This window comes from Carassius carassius, chromosome 24 (genome assembly GCF_963082965.1).
Source record: "Carassius carassius chromosome 24, fCarCar2.1, whole genome shotgun sequence".
In the NCBI taxonomy this organism is placed as follows: domain Eukaryota; kingdom Metazoa; phylum Chordata; class Actinopteri; order Cypriniformes; family Cyprinidae; genus Carassius; species Carassius carassius.
In genome coordinates, this window is record NC_081778.1 from 23095098 (window position 1) to 23121688 (window position 26591).

General features: G+C 38.2%; 2 protein-coding genes across 3 annotated transcripts in view; both read right to left on the reverse strand.

Moving 5' to 3' along the window:
• Positions 1-1382: 1382 nt before the first annotated feature.
• Positions 1383-6010, reverse strand: LOC132103680 (endothelin-2-like). The gene is made up of 5 exons (XM_059508778.1): positions 5315-6010; positions 4469-4619; positions 4020-4133; positions 2762-2941; positions 1383-2655 (listed from the first exon to the last, which is right to left on the reverse strand). The coding sequence occupies exons 1-5, from the start codon at positions 5370-5372 to the stop codon at positions 2586-2588; spliced, it is 573 nt and encodes a 190-aa protein (XP_059364761.1). The 5' UTR covers positions 5373-6010; the 3' UTR covers positions 1383-2585.
• Positions 6011-9165: 3155 nt separating this feature from the next.
• Positions 9166-26591, reverse strand: part of LOC132103224 (transcription factor HIVEP3-like) — an 83113-nt gene continuing 65687 nt past the window's right edge. For both annotated transcript variants that reach the window (XM_059508150.1, XM_059508151.1), the window contains exons 2-7: positions 17504-22075; positions 17224-17366; positions 13519-13694; positions 13277-13378; positions 11507-12120; positions 9166-10416 (exon numbers count right to left, since the gene is read on the reverse strand). In XM_059508150.1, coding sequence (XP_059364133.1) covers positions 9754-10416; positions 11507-12120; positions 13277-13378; positions 13519-13694; positions 17224-17366; positions 17504-21679 — 5874 coding nt within the window. In that variant the 5' untranslated portion in view covers positions 21680-22075 and the 3' untranslated portion in view covers positions 9166-9753. The remainder of the gene's footprint in view (positions 10417-11506; positions 12121-13276; positions 13379-13518; positions 13695-17223; positions 17367-17503; positions 22076-26591) is intronic.

Genomic DNA, 26591 nt, shown 5'->3' on the forward strand with positions numbered 1-26591 from the left:
ATAATATATATTGTAATTTGGTGATTGACTGTCAGTCAAGATTATTTTGAAAAGAGTGGCCAGGAGAAACATCATGAAGGTAAGTAAATGATAAGAGATTTATTGTTATTATTATTTTTTGGTTCCTGTTGTTTTTTGTTTTTATTCATTTATTTATTTTATGTATTTATGTATATTTTTTGTTACTCTCAAAATCCCAGAATCCATCAAATTCTTAGTTTTTACCTGTTTTGTTCAATATTTGATAATTATTTAAAAAAATGTGATTTGTTTGCGAGTTGGGTCAAGATTTACACTGAATAACAACTTTGGAATATACAGTAGTGTACAAGTCACAATATTTGGTGCTTGACTGTCCCATTCTTTATTATTGTGAAAAGAATGGCCAATGACTAAATGATGAAATGTTCCTTACTCTCAAAATCTCTCAAGTTCTTTTACCTGTGTTGCTCAGTATTTGATAATTAAAAGCAGTTTTATAAGGCTTTTCATTCCAGTACAATGATGTAATGTTGACGTATATGTTTTTCCTCGGTAAGGTGCTCATTGAAATTGCAGTTATCTCACCACCGGTTACTGCGGTTCATTCATGTGGCTGCATTTCTCACACTTACTAAACACATTTAAATGAGCAGACATAGTGAGAAACCTTGAGGCAATAAAGATTATGAATTTTCTTAAGGAATGTTGGGATTGGTGTGAAACACATACAGTAAACATGCAATGTATGACATATTAAATAACAGAACAATGAAGTAATGCCCATGTTTTTAGTCTCAGTTTAGATGTGCAATAGTCTTTGACTAAAAAGATGAACACATAAAATAATTAGGATAAGGATAAGGTCTTGGAGTTTGGAAACTAGCCTTATGTGCACTGTTGGCCTATATAATCAGTCATGACAGGAAGATGGATACCATCAAGACTGTTGTTGTTCTGGCATTGTTTTTTTCCCATGCGGCTGCAAGCTTCCTGCTCAATTCACCTGCTCTACAAGACTCTTATCTTTCACATCACAACAACATGTCAATGTGTTCAAACTAATTACTTTTCAACCATGTACACACCCTTCAAAAGTCTTCATGCCAAGGTGCTTTGTCAACCAAGGAATGATCCAGAGCAATTATACAAACCTATGTATGCAAGAGATTATGCCAAGAATGTTTTAACATGAAGTGATATTGAGGGCTATTGCTTTACTTTGAACATAATCTGGCAATGTTCCGTTCCTGTCGGTGATAGAAAAGACTACAGCAGAGTGACAGTTAGATGTACTGGAGAAGGACACAAAATTAGGGTCAGCAATAATACTTAATTTAAGATGAATTTATTAGGATTCTTTGTTAATAACAAATCAAATCAATTCAGAGTATTTGAAAATAAATATGGAATACATAAATGTAATCATAATAATATACATTTTATAACAAAACCATATTGTTTATATACAATACAGGAATCATTCTCTACAAAATTCTTAACGATTAAACAAATATATATGTATATATATTAGTATAACAGCAAAAAGTAATCTTAAAGTGCATACTTATTATGTACACTACACTTTTAGCGCTCTAAGATGTTCCAGTGCTATTCATTAAATAGGAAAGTCCTCCAGCTACAGATTGCAACAACACAACTGTCTGCATCACTTGAATACATAATGCTGTAAAGCTGGATTGATATGAAAAACAAGGGCACAGTCCATACAAAGTGGTCATCCTTATGCTATATTCACTGAAACATTCCATAAATATTGTATTGTATTGTACTATGCCAACTTTAAAAGTCAGGTAATACTTGGGTTAAAGTACAGAGACTTGCTACTGCCAATACATCCACAAAAATGCAGCTGTGAGCATGTAAGAAATACTGCTGCTGCACACATAACACATATGAAATAACCCTCACATATAACGTACATGAAATCACCCCCCAGCAGATCTATACAGGTGGAGCTGGGGAAGGTGGAGGGTTTCTGATATGTGCTGCAATTGCTACAGCAAGCTCATTGGCTGCTAATATGAAAATAACCAATCAGCTGTGCCATGATGATAATGTTGTCATTATGTCAGATTGTGTTAGAACGTATAGGACTGTTTTGTTAAACAGAAAAATAAAACTAATAGATGAAGGTCGGCTCCAATGGTGCCAATGTATTGCAGTTTCTTCCTATCTGTGCTCTTCCAACCAAAATTTCATTAGCACTTCACCTGTCTCTTTTACCTCGAACTGCTCAAACGTGGTGTTTTTGACTAGTTATGATGCTGTCAGGTATCTCTAGCATAGCCACTTAGCTAATGTCCTGTTTGCACTACAGGACTGTCGCTAACACCTAACCCTCATCTGTGCTTTCCCAGTGTACAGGTCTGATTTGCCCATAACTCACAAGTATCTCCTTTATATCTCACAAGACTTCATCTCTGCCATTCTGTCTTAAACCTGCAACAGAGGCTCAGTTTCCACAGGACTGTCCTTGAGGAATACCACTTCCAGATCGCAGCCTATGCATGTTCTGCTGCCCCTGCTCCAAGGGTCAACTTTTGTTAAAGTGCTCGCACTTCCATCTCTCCCATGTAAGGACTTCATCTGTTGCCAGGTTGACTGGCCTTGGATGCCTTTCCCATTGCTTTGGCTCTAGCCCTAACCAGCTTCCTGAAAAGTTAGATGGATTTGTAGTAAGTGATGGTGCTAATGATGATGCATTTGCAGAATAAGGTGTGTAAACATGAATTTCATGGTTTGTGTAATTTGGCCTTACCTGAGGAAGGTTATGACATTTGACTGAGCTCCAAGGGAGGAAGACTTCCCTAAAACCAGAACTCCTGGACTGGCATTTTCGGAGTTAATTAGGGCAGTCACATGATCTGATTTGGGTTGTTCCTGTTTTTCAGGCACAGGTTCAGATGGGTGCACCAGCGTGATGGCATGGTTTTCAGAGCTTAGAGAAATATGTGCATTAGTTAAATTAGTCCCAATAACTCTGCATTGTCTTAGATGACTGCTATAATGGCTAATAAAATATTTAAAAAGTCAATAAGTGTAGAGGAAGCACCTTCAAAAAAAATATGTCACTACTTCCATTTCATCATGTCTTTATAAACACCATATAATGAAGGATTTGGTGATGCTACACCACTACTCATTACGGGTACAGCTAAGCTACCCTTTAGGAAAGTAGTAGTTGCACTACACTACAAACAACTAACAAATCATTGCTAACTATACCATGTTTGTTTGCGCTACAATGCTACTTGTTGGGAAAAAAAACTAACTTTAAATGTAAAAAAAAAAAGGTTATTTTGAAAAGCTGAAAATGCTATTGAAAATCTGTCTAGATTAGCAGCATTGTACTTTAAGATAGTTAATGCCCTTTCACATCGATGAACAATATAGATGGAACCAATTTCAGTGAGCCCTTTTCAAGCTGATGAATGATTAAAAACATTGACACTAAACCAGCTATCCAGGCTAAGAGACCAGCTGAGACCAGTTAACAGCAGGTTTGAGCTGTTTTTCTCAGCAATTAATAGGAAAGCAGTTCAGTTTTTGTGGAAAAATCTAATATATCATCTATTTGGTTGTCATAACAACTAATTACAACAACACAACTGCATCGTTTATGCATACATAACAGTGATTAAAAGCTGATAATAGATAAGATCGCCTTAATGACATAGCAGCCTAATAATGACAATTGTTCTTTTTTTTTTTCTTGTGGGATCAAATAGCGGTTATAGCCTGAAAGCTATTAGCTAAACTCTGACTCATTAGATGAAACTCTCTCCATCTTAGTACTTCAAATTTAAAAACACTCTCCTTTCATGTAGTCTGGATTCTCCAACTGTGTTTGTCTGGTATCACCTCACGCCCTCATGCTATCTCTACACACCCCAATCGTGCACACCCTTACATTAAATGAGCCTTCTAAAGAAGAATACTAAAGACTGCCACTTCCCACAAATTTGCATATAGCTGTCACTTGATAGGTAGCATGTGAGATGAGAGATGAAGCTCACCTGTAGTGACAGAATACATTGCATGTCCGATCTGCAGGATTGGCACAGAAGCAGCGGCCTGTAGACCTGCGCCGGCGAGTTAACGGACTGCCCAATCCATACACAGTAGTCTTACTGTGGAGGAGAGGAGACACCCAGAAAGCATCCAGTCAATGATTAATTCATCAGAAAAGGCATCACAGGAATAAACCACAATGGGACTTTGTACTTCTTAACTTTAAGAATGAGAATTGCAACTGGTGCCAAAAGTATTCTAGATAAACAGCAATAAAATGCACAATAACTCAAAAATCAATCTTTTGGAATTCTAAATACACTATCACTGAAGTCACAAATGTGCTATGATTTACTTAAATGGAAACAGATTTACTGAATATGACCTTTCCTTTCACCCTCCATTGGCTGAACCTCCGCTTTATGGTTAACGCAGGTTAGCCCATGCATCTCACCTCGGTGTGTTCACCCAGATGATGTCCAGATGGCAGAAATAGTGGCATTCCGAATCCAGCTGGTTGTTGCAGGAACAGCGTTTGCTCCTGACGCTATGGGTCGCAGATGGGTCACTCGGGTCAGTCTGGGGCACTAGAGGTAACCCCCAGCCTGCAGACAAGAGATATATTGCGGTCCATAAAAGCTTCTGTAATCATTTTGGGTCAAAAAGCTCAGAAAGATACTATATCAGAGAAATTATGAGCCTCATACACCACATGTTATTATTATACTTTTACGATTTTGATTTATCACCTCATTCTAGTCCCACTTCTCTCCGCTATCTTATGTAATGACGAACAAGGTATCAGATGATCTTAATGAGTAGCGGGCAGCTGTAGTTTATAGCTTTATTACACACATCTGTGCTAATTCATCAATTTTGGATTTAATTGTCGACACTGAGGCGACAGATTAGAACAAAATGAAAATGAAAGTCCCTGACTGTGTCTACATATTGTTAGACAGATGTTTAAAATTTAATTAAAAAAAACTGTACACATTTTTATGAAGCTAAGTTTAAAGTGAGTTTAAATGAATCAAAATAAAATGACAAATGTTTTATCTCAAGCTTGAGAATGAAGGCAGAGTTAAAATATTTTAAATCTCAAATTTACAGGTTTAAAATCAAGTAAAACTAAAATCGTAATTCCAAAATAGTTATTTTATATATATATATATATATATATATATATATATATATACTTATAAATTAAATATTGTTAATTATATTAAAAAAAACACATGAAATAAATAAAAAAAATCTAATGAACACACACACACATACACAAACACAAATATTTTACCTTCAAGAAGAATTGTGCACAAGGTAAAAGTGAAGATCAGAGTAGTTCTAGATTCCATGTTGCATGAATGTTTCGACAGAAAAAAGTGCAGATGTTCACCTAAGCAATCCCAATAGATCTCTCAGCCGCAGGTGCTTGTCTAATGTTGAAGCGTCCTGTTTGGCCACACTTATAGCTCGTGATATGCACCACTCCCCACTAGGCTGACTGTTATGGGTGGTAGTTACACAACTCCAGCTTGTCTTCGTAACCTGTAACATTCCAAACATCTCTGCTGCCCCCTCGGCAAACAGGGCCACTGGATTGTTTGTGAGGAAGAGACCCAAGCTCCCAAACAATTATGATCAAAACAAAAAATAATTGAATCTTTCTTGCCTGGAATTTAACAATGTGAATCTAAATCAGTTAAATGGGACTTGGGGGTGGGAAGCTGTGCAGGGCCAGCAGGATAAGAGGAGTCACAAGAGGATATCAGCAGATTTGCTGCTTTGCATGATTTTTGTTGCATGGACTTTGCAGGGAAAGACAGTGTCCCGTGGAAAGAAGGAAGATTCTGGAGGGCAGCTCCTGTCTATGAGGTGTGGGAGGACAGTGGGCAAAGAAGCTTCCTGTGCCCTCTGGCCATTAGTTGTTTCTGATTATACAAATTAGTCACAGATATGAAATCATAATTCAAAGTTGATTTGATTATTTTGTGTTGATGCATAAAGGTCCAGCATAAAGCAGTTAATTTCCTTTTGAAAGAGCTGTTGGGGTACTTTTGATCAAATATGTAACATTTACGCATCGTCTTGTATTAAATTGTATCATAGATCACTCACTTAATGTCACCACTTTTGCTATTTATGTACTTAAAAATTTTAATTTCTAAAATTAATTTTTTCTGTATTTTTGATCAAATAAATGCAGGCTTGATGAGCAGAAGAAACTTCTTTCAAAAACATTAAAAATATTAATGTTTCCAAACTTTTGGTCTGTACTGTATATATATATATAAAAGCAAGACATTAAAAGCAAAAACTAATTAAAAATACAAAGATTTTAACTAAACATTTTTTTAACTTAAATTAAATTGAAAATGTGAAATATAAAAATAAAATGCCTAAATACAAATAAAATGTTAAGCTTCTTATTTTTAGGTTATATTTTACATAATATAAATAAATACTATAAATGTATACTATATATACATATTTACTAAAATCACTAGTAAAGGTGCATATTAAAAAACAATACTAATGAAAACAATAAAATGACAAAGAAACATTAAAAAAAAAAAAAAAATTTAAAATCTTATAAAAACTTCAATAGTAGATCCACAATATCAAAATAAAAATGACTATATAAATAAATAAAACTTAATAAAACTCTATTAAACTATCACTATTAAAGATACATTCCAGTGACCATAAATGTGGAGTGCCTCTGCACTGTAAAATAAATCTGTTTCTTATCTTAAAAGATAAGAAACACGGGCACAGCCTCGCAGGTATCGGGCTGAGTTTACAAAAGCAGCCCCCTGGCGTGGGATGTGCACACAGTGTCCAGTCACAGACATCCAGCACAAGAGTCAGCAGCAGCTTCTGTGGGGTGAACAGAATCATCTCACCTCATACTTTGATTAGCATGTTTTATCAATTGCATCCTAAAACACAGATGAGAGTTTGCTAAAGCATTTCTCTCATTGCAGCTGAGAAAAGTCCCTCATGCTGATATGAATATTAATATGGAAATCTTATTGAATTACTAATCAGTGCTTGGCATAGAGATTGCATACATCATCCCACACTTAGATGGAAAGATTTTATGCACTGCAAATATTTGGAATTGTGAAGGAAAACTTTTTTTCCTATATATATATATATATATATCTTGTGCTATTTATGAGCAAAAGATGAGCTTAAGCAGACGTTTGGCTGAAAGTTTCTTCTCAGCTCTGCCAAATCCTATCTTCTGCAGATGGATGAAAGAATGTGTGACACTGTGGAGGAAGTCACTGGAGAATGATAGAACACATTCCACAGACAGAGGAAATGTGCTCATCCCTCCAAAATCCTATCATGTTCTTTCCGGTCTCTTCCTTCAGAGCATGTTGATCAGAGAGCTGCTATTTCATATGATGAATGTTTTTTTTTTTTAATCATAAATACAGTAAAAACAATACTGCGAACTATTATTACTAATGAAAAGAATGGTTTTCTGTTTTAATATATTTTAAATGTCATTTATTCCTGTGATTGCAGTCCAGCCATTACTCCAGTCTTCAGTGTTACATGATCCTTCAGAAATAATAATAATGAATTATTATTATTATTATTATTCTAATATGCTCATTTGATGTTCAAGAAACCTTTCTCATTATTAGGCCTATAACAATTGTAAAAGGCTGGTCTGTTAAATAGTTCTACGGATAATGTGATTAGATCCACTGCGCTCAACTACAGTATCTAACCAGTAGTCTCAAACAGTGATACTTGTACAGTTAAAATGCTTTAGCCTTGTTATTTTCAAAGTAAAAAGATAAACAGACACTTAAAGCATAGCAGGACATATAATGATTAATGATTAAATGTTGTGTTTCCCCGGAACTTCTTTTCATAAATGTGACCTTTAAATTTTGGAATGTCATATTTTACATCTTATCTATTGATACAACTTCACATGAAACAAAATAAAAACATTTATTGATTGAAATAATAATAATAATATTCTTACAATATTTTAATTATTTCAGTAAAAGTGAATACTGCAAAAACTGTAGTTTTTCTATATAGTGATTTTCTTTTAACTAAGTAGCATTTTTGCTTTCTTTTAAAAATTATGGGGAAAAACTGTGTAAGTGTGTAATATACACAAGTGCACTTGAGTCTATATCTTCCAGTGTTGTATAAAGACAATCCCAAATGTCAGACTGTTTCGAAAACGGAGACAGAAAATAAAATGCATTGTTGTGGAGTGTATCACTAAATGAGATAGGTTAATGTTTACACCAGACTGTATTCAAGAGAAAGTGATAATGATAAGGCAAATAAATACCTGGGCATGGCACTAACTGCACCTAGGTTGAAACACATTCAAATTTGAATCACTTGACCCATTTAACCTGTGGATTTCCATTTATTAATTATTGTATTACTTACATTTCTGGCTCATGGCATGAGAATGATAATTACACAAAGCCATCCTGGTGGGATCATATAACTGAATATAACTCAATATCATTGCATTTCATATTGAAGGAATCCAGACTGATAGAACATTGTCTGTTCTTATTCACACAGAGCCTAAGTAAGCACTTATTTAGTAGTATTAAAAGTAATCTAATATAAGCATGAAATTGGCCATAAATGATTAAATATTTCACATGAAGTTTTTTGTCCTGAAAGAGGCATGAATGAACAGACTGCGCCATCTGCTGGCTGCAAAACACTGGACACCATCATAAGCAGGTTTAGTAATTCCTGGTGCACCTTTATTGGTTCAGAAATGCAAAATGTCTGTGACAAATTTGGAGAGCATTTGATCCATCCAGAACCTCGCCTATTGACCAACTTCACTGAAAGCCTGTCCAGTTTCTTCATTTCAAGTCTTGAGGTCATAACAAAAAAAGAACTATTAACAAAAAGTGTAAAGAATAATAAAAATGACAATAGAAATCCCTTTGAAAAGCAAAGTAAACAAAACATAGGCATTTTCTTATTTTCAAATGGCAATAAATATGGACCATAGACTTTCTATCTGTACAGAGATGATTTATCTAATCATTGAATCACTTGTATTATAAAAAAATGACTTCAGTGCAATTTCCCTGCAAGGCTCTCTGCCGAAACTTGTTTCTTGTTTATTCATTTAACCTAATGTATAAAGAAAATCCTCCTGCAAAAAAAAATCTATATTCATAAAAATAATTCACAGCTTTTCTTCTTTGACACTTCAAGCAGTAAATCTGGACAGAAAAAGGCACACATCACTAGAATTTGTGCAATACTGGACAAGAAACAAAATATTGGAATTACTCTCCATTTAAGTTTTCATCTTGGTCGCTTAGAAATGTATTCATACCCATTCTTAATGTTTTACAAGTACATGTACATATTCAAATAGATATATTAGGATTGCAATGTCAATAAAGATAGGAGGGACAGAGTTAATCAATTTAAAGAAATATTTTTCTCCAAGAAAAAAAAAGTGCATCATATTACAATCTTGAATATTGCAGAACAAACAATTACCAAGTTACCAATAGTATTGAAAATTTTGGATATAAAAAAATAAGCGCATTACAAAACAAAACAATAGTAGTATAAGCAGTAGAAAGCATTTCACAATTGTGCACAGAGGATTTTAAGTGCTATCTGGATCACCTTCCTGGCTCTGAGGTGCACTGTCAGATCCTGAAAATCCTTCTGAAAAAGAGCCACGTCCCCTGAGTGCCGCCGCTACAGGCTTTTCAGTCTCACGCAGCTGTCTGTTTCACCTGAAGAACTCGCTCCTTCCTGTGAGATTCTCTCAGCTCCTGCATCGCTGTCTGTCACTGCTTTCCTAAATGTTTCGGGACTGAAGGTGCGAGTCTTTGTGGCAGAGCTCAAGTCACCATATTGCTTTCTGACCTTTGCAGTCTTTTGCTCCCCTACACCTTGTTGTAAAGTGGGGAGTTTGGATAACATCAAACTTGTACTGGGACAAGACCGATCAGACTGGCTGGCTCCCTCATCTTGGCTTTTTGTCTTTTTGTCTGCCAGAGTTCTTTGTGGACTAGTTTCTGGAAGCGAGATCCATGGATAATCCCTCCTGGTGAGGGAAAAAGGGGAGTCCTCTTTGGGAGAGGTGGGCGAAGGGGTGGAGGATGACTGTCGTTCCAGTTTGGGACGTGATCGGGGTCTGAGCTGCACCATTTGGATGCCCCCAATGGGAATCATGTGATATGGCATGCGGGCTTGATCTTGGGAGTGTAAAGGAAGGTGGCTAAACATGTGGTCCACGGTCCATGGCGTCACAGGAGTGGGAGGGAAAGATTCACTTGGAGAGAAGCGTAGGGATGGGGAAAGCAGGCAGGGATCCGGGGGTATACGCTCCTGTAGAGTTGGAGTACCAGGCTTGTCCTGTAGAGGGAGATGTGGCATTGCAATCAAACTTTTTTTTTTTACTCTGAAATGGCTTCTAATTTTAGTCACTGAAAATAATTTAGCTGACAGTATAACTGACAAAAATTTGCAAAATGTTAACATTGTAAAAAGGGTCATTGTGAAAATCGGAGACATTAGTAAACTAGTGTAAAAGAGTAATACATGTGTTTCCTTGTTGAAATAATTTTCCATGTTTTAACATATGTTACAGAAAGAAAGCATTTGCAACATAACATAATTTTGACTGGGATGCATTGGATTAATGGATTATTCTCATTTAAAAACATTTTTTTGTGCATTGTTAATATCTTTCAGTGTTTTTGTTAATTTTTCTTCAACAGTATATATTCCTAATTTAACTTTTTTTGTTTTTGTTTATATACATAAATATTTTTCTAATTATCATCACAATTTACTTTTTTTTTTGTTCACAAAACCCAGAACATCTGTCAAACACATTGCTTGCTGACAGTGGCATTTTGAAGCTAAATAATAGAAATAGAAAAATCCAGCATAAGTGCAATATTATCCTAAGTATGCCTTTGCTGTGATACATACCTGTACCAAGTTGCCACATTCACGTTCATGTTTCTGAGAAAACGGTGCTTTTAACTAAAGTTTGCCTTTGTTAGTTAGGATTAAGTAGTGTAGGTAGTACATTCATTTTAAATGTAACAAAGCACTTTTCATTTCTGAACTCACACCTTATGTACAGCAAACAACGTATAAAAAAAGTTACCACAATCGCTTTAATCTGTTTCTGAGAAAACTGCACTTATCTCATGTTTGTCTTTTCTGGCAGCTGCTGTAAGCATGATATTTCCAAACTTGACACAGCATTGACCTTTCTTTTCTGAGCTGCCGCAATCCGTACAACCACCAACATGATAAAATAATGCCACATCTCTTTTTTTGTACTAGCACACTCACTGGACATTTCACTTTAAAAGTTCTACAAAACGTGCAAGAAGAAATGTAATATCTTTTTGCTGAACTGTCACCACAGACACAGTTTTCCAATAAGCCTGGATTGAAAATATTATTTAAATTGTGTTGTGTTACCCACCTTTTGACCTTCAGTAGCTGGCAGGCTAGGTTCCCCGTGGAGCCCTGCGGGTGAGCTGTGTGGCCGATGCTGGAGCTTTAGGGGCATATGAGAGGAGAGAGCTCTGCGACTTCTGTACCGCGCCGGGGATACAGGCCTCAGAGGTGAGAGAGGCCTGAGAGGGGAGAGGGCTCTGATGGGCGATGGGCCCCTCTCTGGGGAAGGAGAGAGATGACAGCTAGGTGAGGACAATTCAAGCCTAGGAGACAGGCTTCTAAGGGGAGAGCCTTCACTGTTGGGGGAGAAGGTCCTTGGGGAAACCTCCCAGCCCTTGCGGGAGAACGATGCCCTCTTGCTGCCTGGAGACACGGCTCGTATGCCAGGCCATGGTCTGTGGGGATCAGAATATTCCTCTTTTGCTGTAGGGTCAGAGGGCTCAGTTTGTGAGCCTTGGCCACTTTCAGAGAGGTCACCTGTGGACTGTCGAGTATCAGTGGAACAGACTGAAGATGGTTCATCATGGGAAGAGAAGTCCTCTTCCTCATCCTCATCATATTCTGTTTCAGAATCTTCAGCATCAGAGAACTGGTGACCCTCCTGTTCTTCTGACTCACACACTCGCTCCTCACTGCCCCCTGTTGGACAGAAACAGATGGGTTCATAAATATAAGAAATAGACACGACTTAAAAATGAACCAATGGGGAGACCGGGATCAGTTGTCACACTTTTTAATCCAGTTAAGATTTCTAGGTGTAGACTCATTTTTAAAAGTCATTTTGGTACTACTGTTCAAAAGTCTAAGGTTGATAATCACTTATGCTCACAAAGGCGTTATTTATTTAAAAAAAAATAAGAGTAAAAAGTAATATTGTGAAATATTTTGCTGAAATGATTGTTTTTATTAATATTTTGAATTTATTTTTATTTTTATATTTTTCTGTTGTAATTTTAGTTCGAATTTTAGTTTTTTTGTGTGTGTGTGTGTGTGTGTGTTTTTTGTAGTTTTTGTTTATATACAGTAGACTGACTGGCCACTTTATTAGGTACACCTTGCTAGTACTGGGTTGGACTCCCTTTTGCCTTGGGAAATTCCTTAATTCTTTGTGGCACAGATTCAACACGGTTTTGGAAACATTCATCAGAGATTTTGGTCCATATTGACATGATAGCATCATGCAGTTGCTGTAAATTTTTTCGGCTGCACATCCATGATGCGAATCTCCCGTTCCACCACATCACAAAGATTCACAAAAACTCATATAAACTCTCACTAATCCTCAAAAGAAAGCTATCTATAACATTCTAATGCAAAAAAAATGTGTTTTTGAGTTGTGCTTCATTCATCAGCTACATTTAAAATCTAGTGAATGGAGGGTGGCTGAATGAAATGTCCTTGTAGCTTTAGATACACTGAGATTGAGAAATGTCAAGAAAGAGACAAAGTAAGAGAGAGAGATTTTCATTGGCCTCTTTAAACTTTCAAGTCTGAAAGCACACTACAAGGTTGAAATCACTTTAGCACCAATGAAGCAAACAAGCTAATAAATATCTAAATATAGTAGAATATGATTCTGAATTAGTCTATCGCCCAAAGGGTGAGCAATATGCATGTACTTTATATGCATGTACCTGTAAGAAAATAAACCATGCCTGAATGTGTATAATAATTCCTCACTTATGTAATGCAATGAATCATTACTGAGAAACGTGGAAGATGGTTTAAATGATCAAGCTGCATTTACATATTACAGTTTCCATCAAAGCACAACAACTCTTTTTGGCAATCCTACCTGCTTCCTCAGTTTCCAGCTCATCCACAGATGACTCTGACACTCCCATCTGCAGGCATTTCTTACCGTGGGCCTTGGACTTCATGTGTTTGGTAAGGTTCCCTTTGAGGAAAAGATATTCTCAATGAAAGAGGCAATGACAAAATACAAAAATTAAACCATTTCTGTGGTAAGAGAGACAAACATAGAGGAACTGTGATGTAACAGGATGCGATGAGTTTGAAAAAGAGGTATATGTCTACCTTTGGTTTTAAAGGCGAAGTTGCAGTGCTTACAGACGTAAGGGCGAACATCTGTATGAGTGCGAATGTGCTTTTTTAGCATGCTGGGCTTCTTGCAGCGAATCCCACATTCCCCACACACATATTTTCCTCTTCCCCTACCCCGAACATACACATAGTCCTCATTTGACCTATACCTGCTCAAGTGAGTGAGAGAGAGAGAGAGAGAGAGAGAGAGAGAGAGACACACACACACACAGACAGACAGAAAGGTTAATAAAAATAATAGACTCATTAAGATGAATAATATACTACACTTTGACAGGATCCTGATATGAATTTTCCAAAACATTGAATCCCTAATTAAAAGAGGTCTGGACTGCCACTATATTTTCAGCACTTGTCAGTCCACTGATGGTCTCAAGAAACCACGCTTTGGCTGAAAACTAGGTGTTTTTTGCTGGCAAGACAATCCCAGTTCAGAACAGATAGATAAAACTGGCCTTACATAAAAACCTATTAACTCCATATCATGTGTCTACTGAAGCTCTCTTACATAATACAAGTTTACCCAATAAATAATGTATTGTACAAGAGATTTAGTTGTATTTAATGACATACCTATATATTCTAAAAGGAATTTATAAAACATTGCTCTTAAAAGAAAATTTGGCTACAACCAAAAAGATAAGGATGAGACAAAAAGAAAGAAAGAAAGAAAGAAGGACATGTTACACTGAGGCTAGATATGCTAGATTGTTAGTCCATAGAGAAAGTAATTTGTGTTGAAGATTAACAATATAATGTATACATATAAATTAATTTTGTAATATTGTTCTAGTGTTTGTGTGGTTGTTATGCTGATTTTTGTCACATTGCACTATTCTTCTTAGCAGAGACATTACCCTAATCTAAGATAAAAAGATGACAACCGAAATCCTTATTTTATATCCATATATATGTATTTATTTGGTATGAGCGGCCATGTAATAAGTGAAAAATTGCAGAACCTGTCAGTCAGTATTGCAAACTAAACGCATATAGGGTGAAATTAGACAATCAAATGGTCTTAATCACCCTCTTGGGGTTAACAAACATACTTATATATATATATAATATTAAATATTAAAGAAAAGAAAATAATAAAAAGTATATACATTTTATTATTTTTATATAAATAGTAAGTATTAATAACAATCTTTTACATACTTATGAGACAATGCTATGAGTCCCACAGTCAGAGAGAACATATTAATGTATAATTGTATTATTGACTGCTAGAGTATGAATCCTCATCTGCTTTATATGGCAGCTATGATAGTGACAGGATTGGATGTGTTTATGTAGACAGCATATGCATTTTGAAAGCTGTCTGTTGGCTTTCATGAAAAATGTAAAAATGGATGGGGTGGAGAGACAAAGACTCACTAAACATCTGTTTTTAGGTAAAAATAAAAAAATCTAGTACACTCCATTTTGTAGGACCCAGCTTTCATTCAGGACACTGCAAATGCAATCAGAGGGATGACATTGAAGTATTTTAATATACAAACACACCTGTCAACTATTTTTAGAAAGGTGCCATTGAAAGGGCCCGGTGACTACAGAAAAACTGGTACCTTTGATTGTCCTTCAGTAAGATTGTGTTCTACTCGTGAGGAAGAAAGCAAACAACAATAACAGCTATGAGACGTGCAAAGACAAAAGGGTGCTGATGGATGTGAGAAGTTTTGGAGACAAAATGGAGTGTGTGTGCGAGACAGAGAGCGCAAAGACTGATGTGATTAGGCAGTGCGTTGGTGTGCAAGGTGGAAGAGCCGTATGAGAGAAATAGAGGCAGTGAGAGAGACAAAGGAAGCAGGGATAAAAATGCAGGCTGTGGTGAGTTGTTGCCGCAGTTTAAGCCCTTAACCACACTGAGAGCCCCGCATAAGCAGATGACTACAAGAGACCCAGCTAATGAATCCAAAGCTTTTGATGTTTACAGGTCAGCTTTTCTATTTCTGCTTTTTATTATCCATTAATACAACATTCTGCTGTGCTTTCATTTTTATATTAAAAATGATATTATTCGAATCATCTACTACAAACTCGGGCTGAAAAATTATGAAAATCTTAACTGTTTCCCTTTATAATGCACTCACGGTTATTAATGTTGTGGCATTTTGATAATCTCATCTCATCTAAACAAATAAAACAAACAACAACTCAACAATTGTTCCTAAAAAATAACAAATTATTATCTCAGTAATTAGCCTTTTTACTTGTTAGCTGTGCTATGCAGATATGGTTGGCATAACATTAATGAGCAGCAGACTTCAAAAATAAATCTACAGAGCTACTGTCTAAGTAATCAGCACCCGCTCAACGTGCCATCCAAATTCATACCTTTGAGCAAGGCGTGAATTCTGCAGACAACTGAAAAAGGTAGGAATAAAGTCCCTAATGTTTCATAATCTCACCTGTACCACCATGTCTTTATCACTCACACAGCAAATAAACAGAAAACCTCAAGCTGAGCGGCAACTGTGCTGTAATTAGCACTTACAAAAATGCACTTTCATGGTGGGAAGATAATTAATAAATTGTACTATTAGTACTCTTAGTTTAACATGACTTAAGACCATATATATATATATATATTAGGGGTGTAACTGTACGCAAAAATCACAGTTCGGTACGTACCTCGGTTTTAAAGTCACGGTTCGGTTCATTTTCGGTACAGTAAGGGAAAGAAATGCAAACATTAAACTGCAGGTTGTTTATTACTATAAACTTTTTTTAACAATTTGTTTACAAATGGTTTATTTATAAAATAAATAATATAATATAATTTATAATAAAATAAAAAAAGAATAAGAAATAAAATACTGCTGAAAAGTTCTCCACTAAATAAAATACTCTCAGTCTCAAACCAATATAATATAATAAAATATAATTAAAAATATAAATAAATAACTATGATTACAGTGCAGCATTACCAATCCCAGCTTGTAGGCCTGCTCATATTTAAAAAAATATATAACTTTTCCAAAGTGTAAAGTGCAGCATCAACAGTTTCAGTTTTTAGACCTGCTCAGATTTCGTTATTGCGTTGGACCGATCGGAATTAAGAGCAAAGGTCTGTTTAAATGCCGACGGGAGCTGCGTTTGAATTACAATCGTTTTTTTCCTAGTTGTAGTGATGTTCACACTCGCGTGATGCCTTTTGAAAACCTTAGGCCGGTGACACACTGGCATATTGCACCTGTCAAACATAGTATATTTTGCCGTCAATACTGTTGACGGTGTCCTTTATCATCAGGCTTTATATTTATGCTCAACATGAAGTATAGATATTGTTGTCGTGAAGACAAGATCCTGGTCTGTCGGCGGTCTCCCTCTATGTCACCTACAGTAGCAGCAGCGTGCCAGCGCCGCTTCAGGCACGATTCTGGTGTGTAAAGACACAGAAAATGTGAAGCAACTGACACGCAGCAGAAACGCCATGCTCACGCCATGCAGTCAGTGTGTCACCGGCCTTAGAATCAGCTGCAGGGCGGGATTTGCGCTGAACAAGGAGACTTCCGCCACTTAATATGTTCGTTTGGAAACACGAAAATGTACCTATGTTCCGCAAACAAGCTTGTAGCTTGTAGTGTAACTATGTAAGCTAGACTGCATCTTATCTAGTGCATCTTAGCTTGACAAGCTAGTTTCAAAAATAACACGTAAGAATTTACTCACCCGCCTTCAAAAATGCAAATACGTGCTGCCTCACTTTGCGTCAAGGTAGCGGGTACGTCATCAGCACTCTTCTCTTTTTCACCTCTTTCATATGGTGGTTCCTCTTTTACTTTGATGGGTGTGCTGGGCGGGGAGGCATGTACCTACACTCCAGACAGACAGGTTACTTAACCAACACTGTAGTAAATTTATACACAACAACAACAGCAGGCAGTTTATATATTTTCTTATTAAACAATCTCGGCAATGTGTTGAAATGAAAAATTAAAGTGATGTTTACCTCTGACGCATTGGTCGCCTTGCTGTCAGTAGGAACCAGCTTGTCAGTGGTTGGTGGTGGAGTTGTAGCCATAGTGTATGTCTCAGCACTATGTTTCTGTTTGGAGCGCAGCAGAGACAGTAATATTTTGGTGGACAAGCCAGGTATATTGGGGTTATGCATGCTAACACTCCATGAGGAATAGACGGAAGCTGAATCTCTATGTGTAGAGGGGTTGGGCTTTGTGTAATTCAGGTAGCACCAGCTGACAGATGTAGTGGTATGCAAACTGGGGAATGAGGGGTCCACAGATTTCTCTGGACTTGTTACTCTTGGAGAATACTGATGTCCTGCCTCTTTCCTTCCCTCCTCATTCAAGGTTTCTAATTTGTGTTGGGTTATTTCCTGCTTGCTTAACTTTTCAGCTTCAATAACTTCTCTTGGATCTTTGGCCCTCCTTACCATCTCCACTGTTAGCCTCTGTTTAATTTTTCCCGGACTCACTCCCTGAGATTTACTGTCACATTTGTTATCATCACCTTCCTTGTCACCCTCTTCTTTCTCCTCCTCCTCTTTCACCCGTTTTTGGTGCCGCTGTGCCTCTAAACTGAGTTCTAGACTACCTGCAGGTGACAGCATTCGCTTGCTTCCTCCAGCACTGAGCTGCCCACAGCTTGCATCAGATGAAGCACCTGCTCCATGCTCGATAGGCAGTGGCAAGGGAATATAGCTCTTGGGGTTAGGTGAGGGAAGCCTAAGGTAAGATCTCTGAAGCTTGTCTTCCTCCAGCTTACCCATGATTACCATAGCTGTGCAGCAGACTGGATGTTGCGCTGTGGCTAAAATTTGTGAGATGGTTGTATACATGGCACTAGCATAGGTAGGAATGTGGGTCTGTAAGCGCACAGGCACTACAAGAGACATCTCTGGCATAAGCTGTTGAAGACAAGGAGCAATCACCGGATAGGGGTTGTGGCGGACAACTAACTGCTGTTGTGAATGACTGGGAGTACTCAAGGAGGAAGGTGATGACCTAGACTCACTGAAGAGAGGCCCCGAGGGGACCTGAATAGTCAACCCACCTGGCAAGCAAACAGCCTGAGCAACGTCATTTGATTGTAGAGGGAATAAAGTGGTGAGTGGCTGAATGGGTAATCCAAGGCGTTCTACATATTCTATGGGTCTCGGATGTGACAGAGGTGGCTCACTGTGAAGGAAGGCTTGCTGAAACATCTGAGTAGAAACAACTGCTGTAGTGACTGGAAGGAATCTAGTGAGCTGACTTGGGGAACAAAAATCAGGGTTTGCTTGTTGTAGAGGGAAAACTGCTGGTGGGAGGGAAAGAGAGGACTGGAAAAGCTGCAAGGTCTTTCCTATATGCCTAGAGGTCCTGCCTCCCATTCTATGGTCTGTGATTGTGAATGGAGGATGACCTGTGTAGGACTGGCAAACAGCTGAGATGACACGTTTACATGACTCCTCCTGTTCAGTTTCACCAAGGGTTCCGTGCTTCACCAAGAGACATTTCCTCTTCTCCTTCCAAGTAGCAGAAGTGCGCCCTTGAGAGAGGGACCCATAGTCAAATGACTTACTTCTTGTTTCCTCTACATGTGAACGGTGTGGAGGACTTGCAGATACCTGTTCAGAGGTTGAGCGGCGCATCTCTCTGTGAGAATGATGGTGTTGATGGATACTTGATGGAACAGTCAGCATGTGGGACACTTGGGAGCTCCAGGAACCACTTTGCATTTCAGAGTCTGGCCTTCCTGATTCCTCAAAGGATGCAGATCGACTGGAGGCATGGGAAACATTGCTCTCTTGGCTTGGGCTGTGTGGCAGGGATACTGACTCAAAGCTAGATTCTCCTGAGGATTGGGCTGCCTCAGCCAAACGGAGACGCTTCTTCTTTGGCGGCAGCTTCTCTGCAGGGAGCTGAGCCAGACTTTGGCTTCTCTGAGGCCACTGGAATTCCTCCACCTTTTCTGACTCTTTAGAGGTGTATGTGTTTGCTGGATGGGAGACCATTTCGGTATCTGGCTCCTCTGTAACCAGAATTTCTGGCACTTGAATGTTGGGTTGACGGATTAACCGGGATATGGAGGCTGGTTTAGGCTCCTGTGATTGCTCTTGTTCTGACTGTGCTTCTTGACTTGCAGTAGAGATGCTTTCCTGTTTTTCAAAGGATCTGGTATGCTGGATAACAGAAATTTCTTTCCAGGGACACCTCCTTTCTATCTCACTTTGTGAAAGGTCATAAGGTGTGCCCTGATTATCAATACTGACTAGCATGGATGGAGGCTGGGTGCTGAAAGACACTGCTGTTGGACCTGGACTGGGAGGGTCTTCCTCAAGACTTTCTTCTTTTTTTTTTCTCTTGCGCACAGCCATAGCCATTGCTTTGAACTTGTAGCTCATAGTTTGTGGCTGATTCTCAGTAAAATAACTGTCTTCCTCACTTTGTGGACCATGTGGAGATTTACTCATACACGCTAGTCTGTGTGATGTGTAAGAGTCCTGCTTGTTCAAGTGTTTCCCACAAATGTCACACTCATGAAGGTGTAATTCCCTGTCTGGCTTCTTTCCTAATTCTATTTCATTCAAACTAGAAGAAGGACCTGCATCCTCAATACTAAGGTCCACTCCAACCGGCACCTCAATAGCAGGTTGACGTCGTAACATTCGCTGATGTGGCCCAATCCTCATTTCAGCTGCTATGGCCTGCTGATCATCAAAAGAATGACTTAGACGAAAGCCATGTGAAGCTGTATCTGGAGTATTACAAGAAGATGGCACTGATTGACTCCTAAAGAGAAGAGCACTGGAGCTCTGACCAGCCAATGTTTCTGTTTCAGCCAAGTATGAGCCAGATAATTCACTTGCAAAACCACCAGGAACAAGCTGAACAGCAGAGACGCAAGAGCCTGGTGCATCCACTTTTGGTTCAAAAACACAGGGTTCTTTGGGTGAAGAGAACTTTACAGACTCAATGCTACTTCTTCTAGAGAGTGAGGAACGTCTTGGTTTGACACTATCAATTTCACTTGTATCCACCACTGCTTCATTTATAGTAATTAGCTTAGTTATATGCTCAATTACTTGTGTCTTAGGTACAGTGAAAGCGATTGATTTTTCCTGTTGACCTGAAGATGATGATAATTGCAGTTGTTGATGTGAAATTCTTTGCTGTTGTCCTATGCGTCCGTACTTTCCTAGAATTATCTCAGCATATGTCTTAGCACTGGCATTTGGTGGGCTCACTTGAGAGAGCTCAGCACTCCCAGAACTGGAAAAATAGCCAGATTCTGTGCTCCCCTTACTGCCAGGACCCAGTGAGGATCGGGTTTCATCTGAAGATGCTCTGGGAGCTCGCTTCCTCTCACTTAGCCTCATTGCTAACCTTTGCTTGACTGCCTGTGAGTCCTCAGTTTGGGGACCCTCATCTACAAAGGACAATTCCACTTTACTACTTTTTTTCAGAGTTGGCCTGCCCTGTGAGGTAGATGGTTGCTGTTGCCCAGTCTCATCCTCAGAACCTGTACTCTCTCCTTCCGTACCTTCTTCTTGTTCATCTCCCAAAGCTCCACCTTCCGGCCCAATAAAACTGGTCTCTTCACGACTTGAAGCCATGCCTGCTTTTATTCGATGCGCATGGGATTTGCGGTGTTTGTACAAGTTGCTTTTGGTCTTGAAGGAGAAGCCACATGGGACACATGGATAAGGTCTCTCTCCAGTGTGAGAACGGATATGTTTTTGGAGGACGCTAGGCTTTGCACAAGGACGGCCGCAGTATGTGCACACATATTTCCCTGGTTTTTGGGGCTTACGTTCGTGTCTACATGGGGTGCCTTCCTGTGCTTCTACACTGGGCAGAGATTGAGTTTGCTTAACATTATGAATTTGGGGAGATGGATCTGAACAGCTGCCTCTTGAAGGACCAGGTACTTCTGTAAGCTGCCAAGATGACCCACCCGCCTGTGACTGTTGCTGCTGCTTCTGCCTTTGGAGCATTTTAAAGTGTTTAGGCTGCCTGTGGCCATGTGATCCTTGGACAGATTGCGAGGTAGATTGTTGCTGTAACTGAGGCAGCTGTGCTGCTAAAAAAGACTCTGATGGCTGCTGCTGCCCACCAGACTGCTTCCCATCAGCTGACTGCTTTTCCTCTGCCTCCATAAGATGTTGGGAGGAGGCCTTAAGCATGCATTGAGAATGCTTCTTTGAGTACCAATCCGATAACCATCATTGCATCAATCCTCTTCCGACAGGAAAAAGTCTTTACACTCACTTTAGGGGACTAATTGTCTTATGCCATAATTAATGTAAGATACTGGATGGTGTCTTAACCAACAAAGGCATAATTAAACAGTGTTAGTATGCAGCCGCCATATATTTGACTGCTGGTTGTGTGCTAAATGTTGCCTCTCCTGTTCACATATAGCCTTGAAATTCATCTTTGTGTGTCTTTTGGGCTGATGCCTGGCAATGGGGCTTGACAAAGATTGTCTCAAGATGCTTTTGAGGCACTTTCTCTGCTGACATTGAATAATTCTTTAATACTTATTTGTCTCCCATCTTCAGCTTGTCACTTTACTGGCCCTGCAGAGACACAGAAACATAAAAGAAGTGGTTAGTGCAGGGTAAGGCCCTGATATAATTTAAAAGAAATCGAAGAACAAACTGATATGACATCATTTCGAAAAAAATCGGGCAGAACCAAACTTCCTTTTCTGAGTTAGTTTCAGCAAGTAGAAACCGCTCACCAAAGCAAACCTTCTGGGGGCATTTGTTTTGGCTCCTAAACACATTTGAGCTTCCATTGGTCTGTGGTAGTTATGCAATTGGTGGGTGTGGTCTGGAACTCCACCTTCTTTGACGTGCAAATTTTTTTCCCGACTCGTTTCTCATTCAACGGAGGTCAGGCGGCAGGAGAACAACAGCTCCTAGTCACTAGCGACATGAATACACTGTGTCACATTGCTGAGCTGCCACAGATATATCTGCACCTGTACGATTGCTCACAGAGAGACTTTAAAGATTCAGATATAGAATTTAATTCCTAGAAAGAAATTGCGAAAGAAAAACAAAGCTTGGTGTCGACGACCCGGAGTTATGCAAAAAGTGACGTAGAGAAACCTCAGATGCAAGTTTTCCAAAGCCATGAAAAGAATGAAAGGAAAGAGTAAAGATAAAAGTTAAAAGTACCAAATACATGCGTTTTAAATAAACGTTACACCATACTGCTGCTGCTGCTGCTGTTGTTCTTTCAGTAAGCAAATTTAAAAGGTATACAATAAATGAAATGCCACAGGAACATACAATAATAAACTTTTGTTTTTATCAAATCATGACACCACATAAAATATAAAAAGGTGTAATAATTTATCCAGTTCAATAAAATAAATGAACACTAATAAAATAAAGTAACAAACTGACTTTTTATCCACATCATGCTTAAGTTTTCAGACTATAAGCCATTCATACTTAAAGGACTTATTATGGAAATGAAAAGGTTCTTTTCAATTGCAAACTTGACTTTGAACTACTGCTAATCATTATTCTCTTGTCTATAATCTGACTATCGGTACCCATCTCACACCTACTGTACATACACCATCATTGCATTGTTGTTGTGTTTAAGGGATACGCGCGAGTGTCACGAGTCATGTTTACATTAACCTACATCTACATCTCCAGCAGGGGTGTCGGAAAGTTCGCAAACAGTCTAACGTCACTTAGCCTTTTCAATCTTCTTTTTACCCCCAAACGAAGATTGAAAGTTAACTTCGTTTGAAGTATATCGGGGCCTTTAGTCTCTTGCCATTGTGTTTACTTCTGTGACCGTGACAGTGATGAGTGCTTATCAGGATCAACTAATCGATGGATTTTCAAAATTATGTGAAATTTACAGTTTGCGGCATAGAATCTTTAATATATGTCCAAGAGTTTTACAGACCGTTCTGTTATTGTGGGGACATTTCCATATCCCTAAACATGACACACACAAAACAAAACATGATTGGTTGCTTTATATGTCAGTCATATGGCCTTTTGGATGGTCCTTGGTCATTGAAAGCGGCTAAGGTTCCCAGACCTTCTGCTGTCATTTTGAAGGTCTTGCTACGGGTAGTCTCAGCCTCAGACATCATGTCCACGGACCGTTGGCTAAACGTCTGATGCATATGGGACACAAAAGTGGAAACACTTTAGTAGTGTCGAAGATGTCATCGGATTGGTTGAGTTATACAGGATGTGCAGGCCTTGGCCAATGAAAGCTGCCATAGATTCCAGGCCTTCAGCCGTCAGTCTGAAGGTCTGGCTATGTGAGACTAGGCCATGGGAGACTAGGTAAGCTATTCAAAAATACAGCAAGCTAATCTACCAACTACTGCTTAGCTAATTTTAAATTATTCAATTAGCCCTGTGTTCGATTCCCAGGGAATACACATACTGGTAAAAAATGTATACCCTGAATGCACTGTAAGTCACAAGTAAAATGCATAAATGTAAATTTATATTAGGTATAATTTAACTGGAAATCAACAAAAATGTTGGATTTGTGCAATTATTTGCTGTTTCAGTGAAGTGCCTTACACATTGTCCATACGTTCACATAAACTACAGCATCTTCGGTTTCCTTACTTCCTGTTCACTGAAGAAAAAGCAGTGAGCAGAAAAACTGCTTTCCTCTTAAAATAACTTTTAATAACTTTTATACTTTTAATAACAGATTCTGAGTTTGCTTTCTCAAACAGCTGCTGCTGGCTGAGTGATGCGCAACAATTTAATGAGCATTCTCAGCACAGAGGTAAGCTTTGGTTAGACAGTGTTTTTATCAACAGCAAGCAATTGTTATAGATATAACAATACTAAGACCTTCATCATTATTCATGAAATAGGTATACATTTGACTTGAAAAATATCTGAACAACAAATTTATAATGAACGCACCTGATTTGCACAGGGTTATTACTGCGAATGGTGCATATAGTTTATTATAGAAATACATTGTTTGATGGTTGGAGTTTCTGTCTGGATTTATACAAACGGATTTAAACTAAAAGGGTAGAGAGAAAAGAAATGTAGACAAGAGACTTATCACTCTGTAATGTATGTCTGTTCATCCGTCATATATAAGTGAGAGACAACTTAATGACCTCTGACACGGTATTGATGTGGCTCTTAAACAGACCAATTAAGAGGCTTTCGGATGGAAAGAACATTATGTGAATTATTCATAGGTGTCTATGTGCAATGCACTGTATTGGGAGACCCTCTATTACGACATTTTCATGCAGACAGAAAATAATGAAAGGAAGTTTGCACATAAGATCACAAATCTCCATCTTAGTGATCACAAAGTAGCAAACAAAAATGATCAGACTTTCCAGGTCTACATAATTCTAATAACTGGAAAATGTGGTTAGTTTATGAATTACTCATATCATCTTTATAGAAAACTAGAATTGCAAGCATACGGTCAAATCTTCACTATGGCAATAATCGGCATTAAGAAGAGACCTAAGTCAACAAGTTCTATTGATTTCTGGCTTTGTTTCATATCTATCAAGAAATAAGTATTCATTTAATATTTGCTTGATTATCTTTAAATCTCACTTGAATTATAATGATGATACTAAAATTGCCAGAGAGAGAGAGAGAGAGAGAGAGAGAGAGAGAGAGAAAAACAAGGCTTTGACATAAGAAAAAGAGAAGTGGAAGAAAAGGGTTTGAACTGTGCATAGGCAGCAGAAAAAAAAAAATGATGCTGGACCACGAATACAGGAGCCCTAAATAAAAAGACACTTTTTGTCTGCCTTTCTGTAACAGACTCATGAAACATCAACAATAGCGAGAAAACAAAGCCAGGCAGAGGTCAAGTGAAGGAGGAACTGAGGACACAAGGAGAATGTGATAAAAGATGGTGCAAGATACTCTTTCCTTATTCTCTTGCTCCCTCTCTCAAACATATAGAGGAAGAGGGGAACTTCTCAAACTGACATACAGACCCTGCTGTACTGACACATAACAACACCATCCTACTTCCTATTTTGTTTCCTATTTACATGCATGCTAAATGTAAATAAATAAATAAATAAAAATCGAATGAAATGTTTAAATAATTACTTTAAGCAATGATATGTACTATTTTCACCTAGTGTAAAATAATACTTGTAACCCAAAGCACTATCAACATTTCCTTAAACTCTAGTTAGTACTAATATTGCACAAATGTTTAAACGCACAGAAAAGTCACTGAAATTCAACTGTAATTTAGGTTTGGTTTCACTTTCAAGATATGCTGGCATGGCAATCTGACCTGGATCATAAATTGTGGATGAAATATATAGCAAACTTGCCTTTGTATGTAGAAAGTCTTACATATTGGGAAGAAAATGTAAAGTAAGTATGCTTGAGTATATGAAATAATAAAATCGTCATGCCATTTCCTAGAATAGCCCACAGACGCAAGACAGGAATGGAAAAACACGTTTTAAAGCTCTCCCTTCTTGCTTTTTCTCTGCCTCCCACTCTCCTAGTGACAACTCGCCAGATTTGATAACAGAAATGTCACCTTGTTCGTCGTATGCTAATTGCACCACCAAGAATGATATAAATATCTCTCAACAGGATTTGGTTGGCTCGTTTCTAGTGGTTTCGGTGAGCTGACCCAGCTGATCTATAAAATTGGCTTTTTTAAGGAGTTGAGAGTAAATTCAAGGACCCCAGAGGCCGCGTGGCGGCTTGTCAGGACTGTAGTAAATAAGTAGACCGTCTTGATTAAAGGAGCTCATTTTGTCTAACGCTTGTATAATTAAAAAACAATACTTACAAAACTGATGGCAGCGTGCTGGCTTTTAAGTGATCATAATAATCTGATCACGCTCTATTTGAAGACAATAACTCATTGTCGTCATCATGTCAGATCCATTAAAATTGTGTTTTTTATTGTTAGTTGAGCAGAATGACGAATAAAGAGTTAGTGCTTCTCTTTCCAGCTCTTACTCTTGGCAACCTGGCTCCGGTTCCCATGGATACAGGCCTACAGCTAGCCACGGCAGATGGAGGGTGAGCTGGAGGTCTAAATTTGTCCCCCAGCATCCTATCTGAGTGT